Source organism: Salmo salar, chromosome ssa05 (genome assembly GCF_905237065.1).
Source record: "Salmo salar chromosome ssa05, Ssal_v3.1, whole genome shotgun sequence".
In the NCBI taxonomy this organism is placed as follows: Eukaryota; Metazoa; Chordata; class Actinopteri; order Salmoniformes; family Salmonidae; genus Salmo; species Salmo salar.
In genome coordinates, this window is record NC_059446.1 from 73,551,238 (window position 1) to 73,572,011 (window position 20,774).

A 20,774-nucleotide genomic window follows, 5' to 3' on the forward strand; every position below is an offset into this window, starting at 1 on the left:
ACACACTGAATGCAATACAGAAACACATACACACATGCAGACAGACACCAACAGAAGTACACAGCCATTCCGTTCTGCTCTGGCAAGGACTTCTTTAAGGCATTCCTGAGATACTCTCTAGCCAGCCATGAACGATCAACTCCCTCCCTTCCCCTCAACAACACACACCACCCCTCCACCTCTCCTCCCTTTATCAGTCCTCACCACCACAGTGGCAGTCTCCAGGCCCAGGGAGCCCCAGCTCAGGAACAGAGCCAGCCAGGCCAGCACCGTCATCCTGGGAGGAGAAAAACCACACACACAGGGGTCAGCTAAGCACCAAACACACCTCCTAGGAACCATCATATATTACACAGCCTACATGACACAGAGTCACAGAGCATTACAAACTCAGTGTTGTTCGATGCAATACAACACACAGGGTTTAACTGTCGGTCTGTGTGTGTGTGTGTGTGTGTGTGTGTGTGTGTGTGTGTGTGTGTGTGTGTGTGTGTGTGTGTGTGTGTGTTTACAGGATGAGGAGCCAGCGGGCCTGTTTGGCTAGCCCCAGCAGGATGAACAGACACACTAGGAGGTCCAGCAGCAACAGCAGCACGTAGGACAGCCACCTACAGCCCAGGAGATAACAGCCATCTCAGCAATAGGACACCATAGAACCACACAATGCAGGGAATACACTTCCAAATACATTTCTATGGTGCTGAACGCAAAACTCAATCTTTCAGCAAACCACAAGGGAGTGATTTACTGGCACACCCTATGTGTGTTCTTAACACTCAATTTAAAACCTTGAAGAAGAAGACACTCCCACTCCCTTCTCTCACCTGTAGTCCTCGTTGACCATCAGTGTGTTGGCTGCCCAGCCAGGGGAGAAGGGGCTTGGCATGACCCCTCCGACTGGTGCCACTGTGGGGGCCATGGAGGGGGGCACAGGGGTGAGGGCCGCTATGGGAGGATCTCCGCTATTGTTACTGCTGTTCCAGGCACCCCCGTCAGAGGAGCGAGCCATGGTCAGAGAGGTGAGCAGGAACACCACGTTCTCTGACAGTCTCCTACAGTTCCGGGTGGACACCAAGTAGGGCTTACTGCCTGTAAACAGCTCCTCCATGGTGGTCAGGGGCCCAGCGATGGACAGCTGTAGCCCAGAGATTGTGTCTGAAACCTGGGGAGGCGGAGAGGGAGGGGTGGTGCAGGACAGAGAGGTGGAGGTTATAAGTCATACAATCAATCTCATGGTCAAGTAATCATAGAGAGTTTGTAGTTGTATAATCAACAACATGGGGTGGGTGGAGATTGAATTACAATGAAAAACATGTACAGAGGAAAGAGGGCATCCATCACCCAGACATATAAACCACTGAGTGACCGCGTGGGGACAGACATATAAACCACTGAGTGACCGCGCGGGGACAGACATATAAACCACTGAGTGACCGCGTGGGGACAGACATATAAACCACTGAGTGACCGCGTGGGGACAGACATATAAACCACTGAGTGACCGCGTGGGGACAGACATATAAACCACTGAGTGACCGCGTGGGGACAGACATATAAACCACTGAGTGACCGCGTGGGGACAGACATATAAACCACTGAGTGACCGCGTGGGGACAGACATATAAACCACTGAGTGACCGCGTGGGGACAGACATATAAACCACTGAGTGACCGCGTGGGGACAAACATATAAACCACTGAGTGACCGCGTGGGGACAGACATATAAACCACTGAGTGACCGCGTGGGGACAGACATATAAACCACTGAGTGACCGCGTGGGGACAGACATATAAACCACTGAGTGACCGCGTGGGGACAGACAGATAAACCACTGAGTGACCGCGTGGGGACAGACATATAAACCACTGAGTGACCGCGTGGGGACAGACATATAAACCACTGAGTGACCGCGTGGGGACAGACATATAAACCACTGAGTGACCGCGTGGGGACAGACATATAAACCACTGAGTGACCGCGTGGGGACAGACAGATAAACCACTGAGTGACCGCGTGGGGACAGACAGATAAACCACTGAGTGACCGCGTGGGGACAGACATATAAACCACTGAGTGACCGCGTGGGGACAGACATATAAACCACTGAGTGACCGCGTGGGGACAGACAGATAAACCACTGAGTGACCGCGTGGGGACAGACATATAAACCACTGAGTGACCGCGTGGGGACAGACATATAAACCACTGAGTGACCGCGTGGGGACAGACATATAAACCACTGAGTGACCGCGTGGGGACAGACATATAAACCACTGAGTGACCGCGTGGGGACAGACATATAAACCACTGAGTGACCGCGTGGGGACAGACATATAAACCACTGAGTGACCGCGTGGGGACAGACATATAAACCACTGAGTGACCGCGTGGGGACAGACATATAAACCACTGAGTGACCGCGTGGGGACAGACAAGTAAACCACTGAGTGACCGCGTGGGGACAGACATATAAACCACTGAGTGACCGCGCGGGGACAGACATATAAACCACTGAGTGACCGCGTGGGGACAGACATATAAACCACTGAGTGACCGCGTGGGGACAGACATATAAACCACTGAGTGACCGCGTGGGGACAGACATATAAACCACTGAGTGACCGCGCGGGGACAGACAGATAAACCACTGAGTGACCGCGCGGGGACAGACATATAAACCACTGAGTGACCGCGTGGGGACAGACATATAAACCACTGAGTGACCGCGCGGGGACAGACATATAAACCACTGAGTGACCGCGCGGGGACAGACATATAAACCACTGAGTGACCGCGTGGGGACAGACATATAAACCACTGAGTGACCGCGAGGGGACAGACATATAAACCACTGAGTGACCGCGTGGGGACAGACATATAAACCCCTGAGTGACCGCGTGGGGACAGACATATAAACCACTGAGTGACCGCGTGGGGACAGACAGATAAACCACTGAGTGACCGCGTGGGGACAGACATATAAACCACTGAGTGACCGCGTGGGGACAGACATATAAACCACTGAGTGACCGCGTGGGGACAGACATATAAACCACTGAGTGACCGCGTGGGGACAGACAAGTAAACCACTGAGTGACCGCGTGGGGACAGACATATAAACCACTGAGTGACCGCGGGGACAGACATATAAACCACTGAGTGACCGCGTGGGGACAGACATATAAACCACTGAGTGACCGCGTGGGGACAGACATATAAACCACTGAGTGACCGCGCGGGGACAGACATATAAACCACTGAGTGACCGCGGGGACAGACAGATAAACCACTGAGTGACCGCGCGGGGACAGACATATAAACCACTGAGTGACCGCGTGGGGACAGACATATAAACCACTGAGTGACCGCGCGGGGACAGACATATAAACCACTGAGTGACCGCGCGGGGACAGACATATAAACCACTGAGTGACCGCGTGGGGACAGACATATAAACCACTGAGTGACCGCGAGGGGACAGACATATAAACCACTGAGTGACCGCGTGGGGACAGACATATAAACCACTGAGTGACCGCGTGGGGACAGACATATAAACCACTGAGTGACCGCGTGGGGACAGACATATAAACCACTGAGTGACCGCGTGGGGACAGACATATTAACCACTGAGTGACCGCGTGGGGACAGACATATAAACCACTGAGTGACCGCGTGGGGACAGACATATAAACCACTGAGTGACCGCGTGGGGACAGACATATAAACCACTGAGTGACTGCGTGGGGACAGACAGATAAACCACTGAGTGAGGACAGACAGATAAACCACTGAGTGACCGCGTGGGGACAGACAGATAAACCACTGAGTGACCGCGTGGGGACAGACAGATAAACCACTGAGTGACCGCGTGGGGACAGACATATAAACCACTGAGTGACCGCATGGGGACAGACAGATAAACCACTGAGTGAGGACAGACAGATAAACCACTGAGTGACCGCGTGGGGACAGACAGATAAACCACTGAGTGACCGCGTGGGGACAGACAGATAAACCACTGAGTGACCGCGTGGGGACAGACATATAAACCACTGAGTGACCGCGTGGGGACAGACATATAAACCACTGAGTGACCGCGTGGGGACAGACATATAAACCACTGAGTGACCGCGTGGGGACAGACAGATAAACCACTGAGTGACCGCGTGGGGACAGACAGATAAACCACTGAGTGACCGCGTGAGGACAGACAGATAAACCACTGAGTGACCGCGTGGGGACAGACAGATAAACCACTGAGTGACCGCGTGAGGACAGACAGATAAACCACTGAGTGACCGCATGAGGACAGACAGATAAACCACTGAGTGACCGCGTGAGGACAGACAGATAAACCACTGAGTGACCGCATGAGGACAGACAGATAAACCACTGAGTGACCGCGTGAGGACAGACAGATAAACCACTGAGTGACCGCATGAGGACAGACAGATAAACCACTGAGTGACCGCATGAGGACAGACAGATCCATATCACACCTGACAAGTTTACACCCCACTTTCTCTCCCTCTCCGCCAATATATCAACCACACACACACACACACACAACACACACACAGCAGGGTAGATATTGTGCATGTCTGAAATTTGCTGGGAGGGAGGAGCCAGAGTACTCACCAGCAGATCGATGGAAGCCAGTGTGTAATTGGCTGTGAGAAGAGACGAGGTCAACTGATATATCCCATCATTAGCCTCACTGTTGCCATAGAAACCAACGCCTATGGCAACACTGCAAAAAGGGGAACAGGGATTGAGGGAGAGAGGGAGGGAGAGAGATTCATGTTTAATTCAGTTTGTACTGTATGTACATATAAAATGAATTTGACACAAGATGGAACTGGTGAGAGTGATGTGAAATGTGAGAAATGAATGAACGATCGAATGAACAACCACAGGAAAACATAAGATAGCTTGGAAGAGTCTTAGCAGTGTCTGCATCTGCAGTCTTCAGTCGGCGTGATATTAGAAACATAAAAAAATAATCACATATATATATATCTCTGTTATTCAAATATTCAGATTAAGGCTTAGGCCAGATGTTCACCAAATCCCCTCGCACCCGAGAGCAATGGTATGACCCAATCTCCCTCAAAGTATGTGACCCAGATTAGAAAGCGGGAAAAGAGCAGTGTTGTGTTTCATACAGTCAAACGTGAATGTTTTCTATGACAGCATCATGTGTGTCATATATGTGCTCTGATGCACAACTTGAAGAATAGGGTGTCATTTGATATTTTCCCACAATGCATTTCTAAAACTAAGATGTCTACTACCATGTCTCCCTTTTTCATCTAAACAGCAAGAAGGTCATGTATCAGAGAGAGAGAGATGACATCATCACGGCCGCAGGGGGGGAACAGGACCACATAACACAAACACATTGTGCTGTTTGATAAAGCAGTGACATCAACTCAGGCTGACAATGCAATCCGATAACATGTGACATATGACACCGCTATGCTGCTGAGACGGGAGGGGACATCCAACATCATGCTGCTGAGACGGGCGGGGACATCCAACATCATGCTGCTGAGACGGGAGGGGACATCCAACATCACGCTGCTGAGACGGGAGGGGACATCCAACATCACGTTGCTGAGACGGGAGGGGACATCCAACATCACGCTGCTGAGACGGGAGGGGACATCCAACATCACGCTGCTGAGACGGGAGGGGACATCCAACATCACGCTGCTGAGACGGGAGGGGACATCCAACATCACGCTGCTGAGACGGGAGGGGACATCCAACATCACGCTGCTGAGACGGGAGGGGACATCCAACATCACGTTGCTGAGACGGGAGGGGACATCCAACATCACGCTGCTGAGACGGGAGGGGACATCCAACATCACGCTGCTGAGACGGGAGGGGACATCCAACATCATGCTGCTGAGACGGGAGGGGACATCCAACATCATGCTGCTGAGACGGGAGGGGACATCCAACATCACGCTGCTGAGACGGGAGGGGACATCCAACATCATGTTGCTGAGACGGGAGGGGACATCCAACATCACGCTGCTGAGACGGGAGGGGACATCCAACATCACGCTGCTGAGACGGGAGGGGACATCCAACATCATGCTGCTGAGACGGGAGGGGACATCCAACATCATGCTGCTGAGACGGGAGGGGACATCCAACATCACGCTGCTGAGACGGGAGGGGACATCCAACATCATGTTGCTGAGACGGGAGGGGACATCCAACATCATGCTGCTGAGACGGGAGGGGACATCCAACATCACGCTGCTGAGACGGGAGGGGACATCCAACATCATGCTGCTGAGACGGGAGGGGACATCCAACATCATGTTGCTGAGACGGGAGGGGACATCCAACATCACGCTGCTGAGACGGGAGGGGACATCCAACATCATGTTGCTGAGACGGGAGGGGACATCCAACATCATGCTGCTGAGACGGGAGGGGACATCCAACATCATGCTGCTGAGACGGGAGGGGACATCCAACATCATGTTGCTGAGACGGGAGGGGACATCCAACATCATGCTGCTGAGACGGGAGGGGACATCCAACATCACGCTGCTGAGACGGGAGGGGACATCCAACATCACGCTGCTGAGACGGGAGGGGACATCCAACATCACGCTGCTGAGACGGGAGGGGACATCCAACATCATGCTGCTGAGACGGGAGGGGACATCCAACATCATGTTGCTGAGACGGGAGGGGACATCCAACATCATGCGGTGTCAGAGCTGAAGGTGTTTAACTGTGGGTTTACTATACGAGAACCCAATCTGACTCAGTAAACCCTGCAAATTCTAATCTGGACCTGTAAACCAGTTCCACTTCATTCTTCTCCTCTAATCAGGGACTGATTAAGACCTGGGACACCAGGTGGGTGCAATTAATAATCAGGTAGAACAGAAAACCAGCAGTACTCCGGACCTCGTAGGGTAAGATTTGAATACCTGCTGCCATCTCCTCATGCAAACTTAAAATGAACATCCTGCCACAATGTGACTAAATGCCCTCATGACAGTGGATGACAACATAGTCACCAGAGAGGGAACAGAGGAGAGAGGATTCAATACGCTGAGATGGAACTTATGACATCATCGTCACGGTGATAGGAAACCACGATTCAATTTCCAAACCACAAACATGCTGTCACAAGCCCAAACACCGAACCTCAGACGCCTGGTCCCTGTGGTCAAACCACAACTTGACCACGGTCAGTTAGGTCAACTGTCTGTGTCAGATATTGCCGGGAGCAAAATACTAACACATTGTAAAGCAGGGACTGGACACTACTTTCTACAGTGCTCTGAAAATAACTTACATCAAAACACACACATGGTTATTGGACTATTGGGAAATAACGAAAGTTAGAAGATGGTACTTCTGTATTATAAAAAGGATTCCCTTTCCTCTATCCTTGTGACAAATGGTCATATGGTTTGGTCACAGTTCATGAATACAACACTCATGACACTGATGTCACAAAGACGACAGGACATCACAATATCCCAATGGCTCGCATAAAGAGGTCACAATGACCCTCATAATGACATCACATTGACCCTGGCAGTGATGTCACAATAACCTCTCTTACTCACCAGCACAGTGTGACAGCCGCCACTGACACCCAGGTGACGCAGCAGATACCCCGCCCTTTCTTGCCTCCGTATCCGTGGCCCGTGCTGCCCTCTTCGTCCTCCTCCTCTTCCTCAGATCCCTCGCTCCGGTCACCACGGCGACAGCAGCAGTAGTGTATAAGGAAGGAGATAATGACGAGGAGGGAGAGAACGAGAGCAATGGCCGAGAGACTAGAGAGGACCAGTAGAGTCTGAGAGAGTGGGGGGGGGTCAGAAAATCAAATTAAACACAGCACTTTACAGACTGATTCTTATGGTAACACTGTCACTGTACTTGATTGCACAATGGAAAATGCATTGCTAAGTAACATTATCCCTCTGGGCAAAAACCTGACATAACGTAAAATCAATGTCCATACTCGGTTGATATTTAATTGCATTGTCAACATGTGAATAAATCAATCCTTGAAATTCTGTTGTTGACTTATGGTGGAAATCTGGTTCAAATTTGTGTAGGTCTTATTTCTTCATTTTTCACCCCCCCCAAAACAAAAATTGACCTAAAATTGTTGACAGATGACATTAATAAAATGTTGGTTCAACATATTTTTGCCTGCAGGATAGAACTGTATGTCAGAGACACATCATGCACCACTGTCTAACTAATAGAAGGAATGAAACTCCCATGAGCCTCCTCCACACCATTTGAGAGTCAAATATTGAGTCCAGACTGTAGCAGCTAGGGCTGGGTAAATGTATCAATATACTGTGTTATGAATAACAACAGGGATTCAGAGCAGCTGGGAGGTGCACGTGTTAGTCATGAGGACATCAGTGTATTCCCAGCCTTCAACATGGGAACCTCAATATTCTGCAAGAATCCCTATAGTGTATTTATGCAAAATAGCTAAATACCAGGTTGATATTGTGATACTGAAAATCGCAATATTAATTTACTGTATATGCCATTTAGCAGACACTTTTATTCAAAACAACTTATAGTCATGCGTGCATACATTTAATGTATGGGTGGTCCTGGAATGGAACCCACTACCTTGGCATTACAAGCACCATGCTCTACCAACTGAGCTACAAAGGACCACAACATTCTTTGGTCCTATAATTCCACCGTGACAAATGGTGTACAGTCCTACCTACCCAAGCAGTGGAAGTGAAAGGTGATTAGAACATAAAGTGTATAAAGTTATTCATGGGACATCAACTAAAAATCTGGAGGCTTTTCACACACACACACACACACACACACACACACACACACACACACACACACAAGCACACGCACGCACACGCGCACACACAGGCACACACACACACAGACACACTAATCTGCATGACTCCATTCAGAAGAGCATACCTACTGCATTCATTAACCAGTAATTGAATGTAATAATATCATTCCTGACTGTTTAACATACTGAACGTGATAAAGGGTGAAAATCTACCTTGTATCACCACGCTACTACCTCAGCTGCAAGCTGTAGTGAATATTAACATTAACGTTACTAAGCCCTGTCACATCTCTCCTGTATCTCATCATCAGCCTGCACTCTGACATACTAACATCTATCATTCTCAACTTTACTGGAGAGTGCATTTAGCTAGAACACATATCTACAACATTATCCCTCTCCATCTGCCTGTCTCACTCTCTCCCTCCCTCCATCATTTTCCTCTCCTCCACCTTATCTCTTATCCCTCTCTCCGCTGCCTCCTGCTCTCTATAGCCCCCCCACCCATCCATGTTCCCCCTTCTCCCTCGCCTACTTTCTTTCTCCTCCATTCCCCCTCTCCCCCTCCCTCTCTCTCCCTCCCCCCTCTTTCTTTCTATCCAAGCCACTGCAGCTCTATTAATAATCTGTGACCTACTTAAATACATTCACTGCCACCCTCACTTTCTCTATCCCTTTTCACTCTCTATTTCTGTCCTGTCTTCTGTTCCCCACTACCTCCTCACATTACTCACCCTCTCCTTTTTACTCTCTCTTTCTGTCCTGTCTTCTGTTCCCCACTACCTCCTCATGTTACTCACCCTCTCCTTTTTACTCTCTCTCTCTTTCTGTCCTGTCTTCTGTTCCCCACTACCTCCTCATGTTACTCATCCTCTCCTTTTACTCTCTCTCTCTTTCTGTCCTGTCTTCTGTTCCCCACTACCTCCTCATGTTACTCATCCTCTCCTTTTACTCTCTCTTTCTGTCCTGTCTTCTGTTCCCCACTACCTCCTCATGTTACTCACCCTCTCCTTTTTACTCTCTCTTTCTGTCCTGTCTTCTGTTCCCCACTACCTCCTCATGTTACTCATCCTCTCCTTTTACTCTCTCTTTCTGTCCTGTCTTCTGTTCCCCACTACCTCCTCATGTTACTCATCCTCTCCTTTTTACTCTCTCTTTCTGTCCTGTCTTCTGTTCCCCACTACCTCCTCACATTACTCACCCTCTCCTTTTTACTCTCTCTTTCTGTCCTGTCTTCTGTTCCCCACTACCTCCTCACATTACTCACCCTCTCCTTTTTACTCTCTCTTTCTGTCCTGTCTTCTGTTCCCCACTACCTCCTCATGTTACTCATCCTCTCCTTTTACTCTCTCTCTCTTTCTGTCCTGTCTTCTGTTCCCCACTACCTCCTCATGTTACTCATCCTCTCCTTTTACTCTCTCTCTCTTTCTGTCCTGTCTTCTGTTCCCCACTACCTCCTCATGTTACTCATCCTCTCCTTTTACTCTCTCTTTCTGTCCTGTCTTCTGTTCCCCACTACCTCCTCATGTTACTCACCCTCTCCTTTTACTCTCTCTTTCTGTCCTGTCTTCTGTTCCCCACTACCTCCTCATGTTACTCATCCTCTCCTTTTACTCTCTCTCTCTTTCTGTCCTGTCTTCTGTTCCCCACTACCTCCTCATGTTACTCATCCTCTCCTTTTACTCTCTCTTTCTGTCCTGTCTTCTGTTCCCCACTACCTCCTCATGTTACTCATCCTCTCCTTTTACTCTCTCTCTCTTTCTGTCCTGTCTTCTGTTCCCCACTACCTCCTCATGTTACTCATCCTCTCCTTTTACTCTCTCTTTCTGTCCTGTCTTCTGTTCCCCACTACCTCCTCATGTTTATCATCCTCTCCTTTTACTCTCTCTTTCTGTCCTGTCTTCTGTTCCCCACTACCTCCTCATGTTTATCATCCTCTCCTTTTACTCTCTCTTTCTGTCCTGTCTTCTGTTCCCCACTACCTCCTCATGTTACTCATCCTCTCCTTTTACTCTCTCTTTCTGTCCTGTCTTCTGTTCCCCACTACCTCCTCATGTTACTCACCCTCTCCTTTTACTCTCTCTTTCTGTCCTGTCTTCTGTTCCCCACTACCTCCTCATGTTACTCATCCTCTCCTTTTACTCTCTCTTTCTGTCCTGTCTTCTGTTCCCCACTACCTCCTCATGTTACTCACCCTCTCCTTTTACTCTCTCTTTCTGTCCTGTCTTCTGTTCCCCACTACCTCCTCATGTTACTCATCCTCTCCTTTTACTCTCTCTTTCTGTCCTGTCTTCTGTTCCCCACTACCTCCTCATGTTACTCATCCTCTCCTTTTACTCTCTCTTTCTGTCCTGTCTTCTGTTCCCCCCTACCTACTCACGTTACTCATCCTCTCCTTTTTACTCTCTCTTTCTGTCCTGTCTTCTGTTCCCCCCTACCTCCTCACGTTACTCATCCTCTCCCTCTCATTCTCTCTCCAAGTACTTTCCATTTCTTTTGTCTTTCTCTACTGGCGGATCATTTGAGAATCCCTCTCTCGGTACCGTAGACATGTTGTAAACATGCAATGTGTGTGACGTAGGGAGTAGAGACATAGAGCCACTGGAAGGGAATGGTGAAACCTAGAAATGAACAACAACACAACAAAATGGTGTGTTTTCTACCACAAAGACAATATAACATGTTGCTGCTACTACTACAGTCTCCAGATTAAAACACTCAAACCAAATCCTGCTCAAACCGTACTGTGGAACTGCATGTGGAATTGCATGACGATGATGAGAATGAATGTGAAATAAGATGCCGTCTGTAGTGGAGCTGAGGGATGTAAACTGAACTGTGCTGGAGATGAGAACAGAACAGTGTAATTAAGTGCTAACAGTTTTGAGGAGAGACAGCCAGGTGATGTAATATTTCTGACGAGTTGAAATCCAGGTCAAGATTCTTCTGAGTGGTCTGGGGTCGTTTCCCTGTCAATAACTAGGCCACTTGCACCACTAGCATGAATAAGCTGTTTAAATGTTCTAATAATACCACTAGGATTCTGCAGATGTCGCTGTGCAAAACAGAGAGGGTTCTTTATGATGCAGTATTTAACATGAGGGGTGGGGGGGTTCTGTATCATTGCGGTATCAGACTTGGTTCTCATTCTTACCAAGTGCAATACATCTTTTTCATTGAATCTTAGCCGTCTTTTATTGTCGATTTTGTTGTGTGAACCAAGAGATAACTTGAGATAAATATGAATCAATCAGTCGTGCTGTGTGATTGGCCAGTTGTAGTTTGAGATGGATGTGATTGTCTGTGGGCGTTTTCTGTTACCTGTTGGTACTCCCAGCTGTCGGGGATGAAGAGGTTGTCTCTCATCGTCATGGTGAGGTCCAGCCGGGGAAGGGCGTGGCACATCCTCACCCATAGCGAAGGGGTGTAGCTGGGCACGGTCGCCATGGCAGCCATACTCTAATCGCCTAACCCCCCCTCCTCCACCCTGTTGAAAGGAACTAAGAGGAGAGAAGGGTTAGAAAATCAAAGGTGTGTAAGTGATAGACATATTCCACATTTCCACACCAGTGGCGGACCAATGATAAATACTATGAGTAAACAAAGCCTTATGCTGTATGTGGTGCCGGGTGATGGCTATTGCAACTGAAATGTTGTCTGTCTACCACTCCTTCTTACACACTGTGGTCGAGCCAGGGAAGAAAGATAAGATGTTTCAGAACAACCCTGCTGAGGAGGGAGGGAGGGAGGGAACTAGGGGACATCACCTCACCAACCACCCCCTCCTCCAGTCTGTGGGAGATCCAGCCAATGGTTGAACAGTTGTCAACCTGGCTCATGTTCACTGAAACTTCCTATTTCATCAATCAGTGTACTACTGTAGGTGGGTCAGGACAATGTGAAGTTTCTCCTAGACTCTGATCTAAGGTGATGTTTACATTGTCTTCTCCTAGACTCTGATCTAAGGTGATGTTTACATTGTCTTCTCCTAGACTCTGATCTAAGGTGATGTTTACATTGTCTTCTCCTAGACTCTGATCTAAGGTGATGTTTACACTGTCTTCTCCTAGACTCTGATCTAAGGTGATGTTTACATTGTCTTCTCCTAGACTCTGATCTAAGGTGATGTTTACATTGTCTTCTCCTAGACTCTGATCTAAGGTGATGTTTACACTGTCTTCTCCTAGACTCTGATCTAAGGTGATGTTTACATTGTCTACTCCTAGACTCTGATCTAAGGTGATGTTTACATTGTCTTCTCCTAGACTCTGATCTAAGGTGATGTTTACATTGTCTACTCCTAGACTCTGATCTAAGGTGATGTTTACATTGTCTTCTCCTAGACTCTGATCTAAGGTGATGTTTACATTGTCTTCTCCTAGACTCTGATCTAAGGTGATGTTTACATTGTCTACTCCTAGACTCTGATCTAAGGTGATGTTTACATTGTCTTCTCCTAGACTCTGATCTAAGGTGATGTTTACACTGTCTTCTCCTAGACTCTGATCTAAGGTGATGTTTACATTGTCTACTCCTAGACTCTGATCTAAGGTGATGTTTACATTGTCTTCTCCTAGACTCTGATCTAAGGTGATGTTTACATTGTCTTTTCCTAGACTGGTCTAAGGTGATGTTTACATTGTCTTCTCCTAGACTCTGATCTAAGGTGATGTTTACATTGTCTTCTCCTAGACTCTGATCTAAGGTGATGTTTACATTGTCTTTTCCTAGACTGGTCTAAGGTGAGGTTTACATTGTCTTCTCCTAGATTCTGATCTAAGGTGATGTTTACATTGTCTTTTCCTAGACTGATCTAAGGTGATGTTTACATTGTCTTTTCCTAGACTGATCTAAGGTGATGTTTACATTGTCTTCTCCTAGACCCTGATCTAAGGTGAGGTTTACATTGTCTACTCCTATACTCTGATCTAAGGTGATGTTTACATGGTCATCTCCTAATATTCTGATCTAAGGTGAGGTTTACATTGTCTACTCCTAATATTCTGATCTAAGGTGAGGTTTACATTGTCTACTCCTAGACCACATCGAACTCATTCCACAGAGTTCTGAGTGTCTGTGGGTTTTCGCTCCTCCCTTCTACTTGATTGATGAATTAAGGTCACTAATTAGTAAGGAACTCCCCTCACCATGTTGTCTAGGTCTTAATTGAAAGGAAATAACAAAAACCTGCAGAAACTAGGCTGTCCGTGGAATGAGTTTGACACCCCTGTCCTAGACTCTGATCTAAAGGTGAGGTTTACATGGTCTTCTCCTAATGCTTAAAGTAAGGAATTGTGAAAGTCAAGGTAATCTAATCCTAGATCAGATCTATGCCTAAGGGCTTGTACCTGGAGCGAGGAGGTATGCAGGGTGAAACCCTGTGGAGCAGAAACCACAGAGCAAGAGCAGACATTGCTAGTTATTTTTGCTCAGCTTCTAAGCTACATTTGGATCATGGTCGTGGTCAATTCCATTCTAATTCATTCAAGTACAGAAGTGAAATTCATCTGGCTGAACTAACTGAATAGAAATGGGACCTGCCCGCAGCTGGATTGTATGTGCGTGATTCCTCTCTTATCCAGGGGACATCAACTTAACCAACTACCCTGTCGTCTCTACTAACAACCTACTTCATCATGCTCCTCTACCTATGGGAGCAGAGTAGTGGAGATAGTGGGAGGTCCAGTGGCAATCTCAGCCACACCACACAACCAGCACTATATAATGGAGGCAGAGTTGGGTCAATACAAGAGGGAGATTCAACCCCCCTCAACCATCCTGGAAATTAGAAGATACTATGACAGATAGTATGTCTACAACAATGATGCACTGTAGCAGCCTTCACACAACCACCCTCCAAAGGGAAGGAGAGGGGGGGGGGCAATAAGGGAGAATAGGTCAGTCTTCGTAGCCAAACTCCACCACCGCACCCTGCTGAGAGACACTGCTTCCCCTCCTGTCCTAAAGCCCAGCCAAGGGGAGAAAGTAGGGTAAATACAAAGGGAAATCCGGTTATCCCAGATAGACACCGCAATCTACATTACAATCACAGAGCTATGAAGAGGGGATGAGGGGGATGGTAAGGGGGCCACGACACTGATTGTGCAGATTAAGAGAATACCAGGGTTTTACAGTTGAAGACAAGAGGGTTTCAAGAGAGCCAATAAAATGAGACCAGCACAGACTAGACCATTGACAGGAGTTGTACTGAGGAGTAGAGACAGGGAGTTGTACAGTAGAGCAGTACATACAGTGAGACACAGACGAACGTTGAGTAAAGACACAATAGTGTACTTGATAGCATCTAACAGGGATGGATTCTTAGATTGGATTCTGTACCAGGCTCCTATCTTGGTTTTGCTGTCTTTGAATGTTTAGAACATTCAGCACTGTATCACATGAATTCTCAGCCTTTTTAATGATCCATCTGTATGAGCACACAACACTACATTTGAATAGAAGCACTACACAATACTAAATATGATCAAGAATCGCATATGACCATATCTGATCTATTTTAGAAATATCAATCCAGTCTTTTTACTGTAGCAGCCACTTAAAATCAATGACGTCTCAATGAACATAATAAGTCCAGGTGTTGGGGTCATTGTTTGGGATGTGTGTGTGTGTGTGTGGTGTGTGTGCATGTGGATTTGGGGCATCCCTGTCCCAGAGAGGGTTAAACAGACAACCCAGACAGTCAATCCCAAGCTCATTAGAATAAGCCTGTTCACCTTAATGACTCCAAACCCCCAACTGTCACTAACAAAAATCAATGCCAACACTCTGTTTCCCTTCTGAACAGTGGGAGCAGAATGGTTTCACACACTGCCGTCCATCCCCTCACACTGAGGCTGTCAACAGACTGGTGTTATTGTTGTAGTCTCACATTGTTATGGCCAGACTCTGATGGTATATCAACAAACAGGATTTTTCATGTTATAGTCTTGAATTATTCGGCTGTGAGGGTGGTAGAGGATGTTGTCACATTAGGCGAATTATAAGAATGTTGTTGTGTGGTTAGACTATAGTGTGAATTGAAATTCAATTCATGTTACTTGGAAAAGTCTACATTAACAATTTTTGGCAATTATCATAAATCTGTCTGTCTGTCTGTCTGTCTGTCTGTCTGTCTGTCTGTCTGTCTGTCTGTCTGTCTGTCTGTCTGTCTGTCTGTCTGTCTGTCTGTCTGTCTGTCTGTCTGTCTGTCTACAAGCAGATGTAGTGTCAACAATGGGAACTAGTGCTAACATGAACCCAGAAAGGGGATGAGGGGGCACCAGGGAGGGAGCACCTTGTAGGGAGCAGCCTTAGCTGATCAGTGGTCCAGCAGTAGTTGTCAGAGGGAGGCAGGGAGGCAGGCTCAAGTTGACGTGATGCTTCCTGCCAGCTTGTTATCATGCTGGTTACCATTGCATAACTGAAGGAAAATAACAGGGAGTTTGCACTCATGTGATAGGGGGAGCAAGGAGAGAAGGGGAGAGGAGAGGAAGGCGGAAGAAGGAAACCCAAACCACAGCCTTCTGTGCTGTGCACTAGCTGCTTCAAAACCAACAAGAGACTCTCAGGAACAACAAAGCCGAGGAGAAATGGATAGAATACAGTAGAATAGACGTCAACTATCTGTCACTGCACTGAACCAAGCTGACCGACTCAGCCCTGGGAATGGCTCTGTTATGAAACAGTCACTCAGCTATTTGTATTGAGGGAGACTCCAGAATATGTTTCTCCACGAGGCCCTTTCGTAAGGCGGTTAATGAGGAAGACTGAAGATGTGCAGCTGGGAAGAAAATCCTCTTTGGACAGTAAAGCCACCTTCTCCTTTATCATGTATTGCACCACATATTCTCATTACTACACATCACAAACAACAGCTTTCCTCTGGGCCACTGGGTATGAATAATGACATGCAAAAGAAATCATCATGCCACACGTTAAGGCCCAATGGTCCTAACGATCACTTAAGGACACTCTTAATGATTGCAGTTTATGAGACATTTTATGGCCCTGTGATACACACCACAGCCCAGTTATCATCAGTCAGTGGGGACATGAACGGCCCATTCAGTGTGCGGACTGTAATGTATCTACACTACCGTTCAAAAGTTGGGGTCACTTAGAAATGTCCTTGTTTTTGAAAGAAAAGCACATTTTATGCCCATTAAAATAATATCAAATTGTCAGAAATACACTGTAGAGATTGTTACTGCTGTGAATGACTATTGTAGCTGGAAACGGCAGATTTTTTATGGAATATCTACATAGGCGTACAGAGGCCCATTATCAGCAACCACCACTTCTGTGTTCCAATGGCACGTTGTGTTAGCTAATCCAAGTTTATCATTTTAAAAGGCTAATTGATCATTAGAAAACCCTGCAATTAATTATGTTAGCACAGCTGAAAACTGTTGTCCTGATTAAAGAAGCAATAAAACTGGCCTTCTTTAGACTAGTTGAGTATCTGGAGCATCAGCATTTGTGGGTTCGATTACATGCTCAAAATGGCCAAAAACAAAGACCTTTCTTCTGAAACTCGTCAGTCTATTCTTGTTCTGAGGAATGAAGGCTATTCCATGCGAGAAATTGCCAAGAAACTGAAGATCTCATACAGCACTGTGTACTACTCCCTTCACAGAACAGCGCAAACTGTCTCTAACCAGAATAGAAAGAGTAGTGGGAGGCCCCGGTGCACAACTGAGCAAGAGGACAAGTACATTAGAGTGTCAAGTTTGAGAAACCGATGCCTCACAAGTCCTCAACTGGCAGCTTCATTAAATAGTAGCTGCAAAACACCAGTCTCAACATCAACAGTGAAGAGGCGACTCCGGGATGCTGGCCTTCTAGGCAGAGTTGGAAAGAATAAGCCATATCTCAGACTGGCCAATAAAAATAAAAGATTTAAGAACGGCAAAAGAACACAGAACCTGGACAGAGGAACTCTGCCTAGAAGGCCAGCATCCCGGAGTCGCCTCTTCACTGTTGACGTTGAGACTGGTGTTTTGCGGGTACTATTTAATGACAATAGTCATTTACAACATTAACAATGTCTACACTGTATTTCTGATCAATTTCATGTTATTTTAATGGACCAAAAATTTGATTTCTTTCAAAAACAAGGACATTTTTAAGTGAGCCCAAACTTTTGAACGGTAGTGTATTAGTGTATAAATACACATTTCCAGACTCTACTAGAGGTTGAATTGTTTCTTATAAAATTCATATTTAAGTTTCAGTTGAAATTCATGTTTGTGTAAAAAAAAGTCCCACCAGGATCACGTGCACGCACGCACGTTTGTTTTACTATCCTTGTGGGTAACGAAGAAAAAAATAATCAATTCAAAATCTTATTTTCCCTAACCCTTAACCTTAACCCTAACCTTAACCCTAACCCTTATCCTAATTGTAACCCTAACCCCAAAATAGCCTTTTTTACTTGTGTGGACCAGCAAAATGTACACACTTGTCCAAATTTTGGATACAAGTATAGTTAAACCAAACCATACACACATACACACACATTTCCCCAAATCAATGAAAGATTGAGTGCATTCAGCTGCAGGCTACTCACTGCTTGTAGAATCAATAAATCCAACATGGAGCTTTGGAGTGAACAAGAGTATAACATGCAGTACCAAGAGGATGGACAAATGCTCCCACATTAACAATCTCATTTAGAAGCTTGCACAAAGTCAAATGTAGCATTTGAGAGAGGTTTGCTGAAGATGAAGCTAAGCAAACTATTCAGTGAGATACAATGTGATATTTTATTCATATAAATAAAATATATCTTATCAACTATGATAAAGTAGAGAGATTGACAAAACAATCCCAAACAGAGTGAATCAAACTAACATTGTTCAACCTCAATGTTTTATAAATCATTTCCTATTTGCAACATCAGCCAATGCACAGACATTGCATAAAAATCCAAACATTTGATGTAAAACCCAGGCTTCTCTCCACTTTCCATCATTGAACATAAACTGCAGTGGTCTAACAGCGCATGAAGAATCTATTTCACTTGACTGCCCATTAATCTTGTAGAATACACAGACAATTCACCCATGGTGAATGAGTGATCAGTTTCTTACCTTTGACTGTAGCGTTGGGAGGGTGTTCTGCTATCTCTTGCTCTTCTCTGGTGTTCCGTCAAATATCTACACTCACTGAGGTATACCGTTGCCAACCATCAACGCTGGATCCTCTTGGAAAAAAAACTCATCCTGAAATATATTGGTTTAGGGACATGAACCCCAAAAATATGTAAAATGTCAATAAATAATAAGGTCTGTTTTTGTTTTTGAAATATTAAACAGCCTGTGATTGTATGGTTGTCTGGTAACAGTGGAGAGGTGCTTGTGTTGATGGATAAGAGAGAAGCCCTCAGCGCAAGAGAGAGAGGAGAGAGAGGAGAGAGAGGGAGGAGAGAGAGGGATTAGGATTGAGAAGACACCCCAGAGGGACCCTTATCGTCATGTCGGAACCCCATGCAGGCAGCAGATCGCTCAGCCAGGCGACTTCACAACAAGGCAGCGACACGATTGTGCCCAGCGATAATGAATCTGTTAACAGGGATTAGGGCTCCGTCCACTCTCAGCTCACACAAATGATGATGTTGCTGGGCGATACAGACACAGCTCTAACTGAAACCCCCATCAACACCCAGTCACACACACAACATACCAATCTCTACACTCTCAGATTAGGAGACAAAAAGCTGACCAAAATCAACAAATCATCACAAAAAAATCTACGATTGTCTAAATGCAAAAATACAAAACGAGAAAAGGTCCAATTATTCGAGTTTGAGTCACATTTTAGATTTCTGCACAAAAAATCCACAAAATATTTGTTGAAGAAATCTCCTGTGTGGTTAGGCAGGGCAGTGTTTGGCTGTGTTGTGCAGAGAGGAAGAGAGAGGGAGAGGTAGAGATCAACATATATTTAGGCAGAAGCAAATAAGCACACCACTTAGATGGATACTGAGAGCAAGAGAGAAGGGGAGGGAGGGAGGGCCGGATGGAGGGTGCAACAAAGATATTGTGAATAGGAAAAAAGATGGGTTGTCAACTGGGCAGTGAGTGAGCGTGAGAGAAAGAGGGAGGGATGGAGGGAGGGTGAGCGATGAATAAAGGGAGGGGAGTTGCAAAACCAGTTTCGAGTGGAGACTGCAAAATAGTATCAACACCATGATTCAACAACCAAGAAAAGCAGAGATGGAGAGAATGAGAGATGATCTTCCATGACCGTGGGTGATTTGACTGACTGTGGGTGATTTGACTGACCGTGGGTGATTTGACTGAAAAAGAGGGGGATTACAATAAATAATAAAAACAAAGTGAGAGCGGGTGGAATGAGAGACCAGGGTGTTTGTGTGCCATTGGAGGATAGGGGAGAACGAGAGAGCGAGAGGGAGGGGTGGCATTCGTTTTTCTATGTCACTGAAAGGGAGTGGGGGAAGGGAGTCAGAGAGATAATGCGAGCAAGGGAGCGTACGGGAGTGAGAGAACACACTAGTGTGCGTGTATCTAGGAGGAAAAGGGGGGAGAGAGACAGAAAATTATATTACGTATGCAAGAGTTACTCAGAGAGTTAACCGTGCCTCCATTGCTCTCATTCAGACCCAGCACTATACTGTAGCAGCCATCCTCTATCTCCTCTCTCAAGCCCCTCATCTTATCCTCCCTTCGTCCCTCTCTCTCCTTCGACATCCATCCTTCTTCACTCTCCATCCCCCTCTCCATCTATTTCTCCTCTCCATCTCTCGCTCCTCTCTATCCCTCTCTCTCCTTTCTCATCCCTCCTGCTCCTCTCTCTCTCTATCCATCCCTCTCCCCATCCCTCTCTCCTTTGTCCATCGCTCTCTCGTCCAGCTCTCTATCCCTCTCCTCTCTCTCTATCCTCCCTGCTGTTACACAGAAATATCACCA

The 20,774-nt window shown here is 46.5% G+C and overlaps 1 protein-coding gene across 9 annotated transcripts in view; it reads right to left on the bottom strand.

Moving 5' to 3' along the window:
- ttyh1 (tweety family member 1) overlaps positions 1-19,789 on the bottom strand; it is a 30,698-nt gene extending 10,909 nt beyond the window's left edge. For 2 of the 9 annotated variants that reach the window (XM_045718805.1, XM_045718808.1), the window contains exons 1-7: positions 18,936-19,788; positions 12,166-12,344; positions 7,616-7,845; positions 4,644-4,755; positions 825-1,162; positions 513-608; positions 205-277 (exon numbers count right to left, since the gene is read on the bottom strand). In XM_045718805.1, the coding sequence (XP_045574761.1) occupies positions 205-277; positions 513-608; positions 825-1,162; positions 4,644-4,755; positions 7,616-7,845; positions 12,166-12,300 (984 nt within the window). In that variant the 5' untranslated portion in view covers positions 12,301-12,344; positions 18,936-19,788. Of the gene's footprint in view, positions 1-204; positions 278-512; positions 609-824; positions 1,163-4,643; positions 4,756-7,615; positions 7,846-12,165; positions 12,345-18,935 lie in introns of all 9 variants that reach the window. The other 7 variants (XM_045718810.1, XM_045718809.1, XM_045718812.1 and 4 more) reach the window with 4 other exon arrangements.
- Positions 19,790-20,774: the final 985 nt, after the last annotated feature.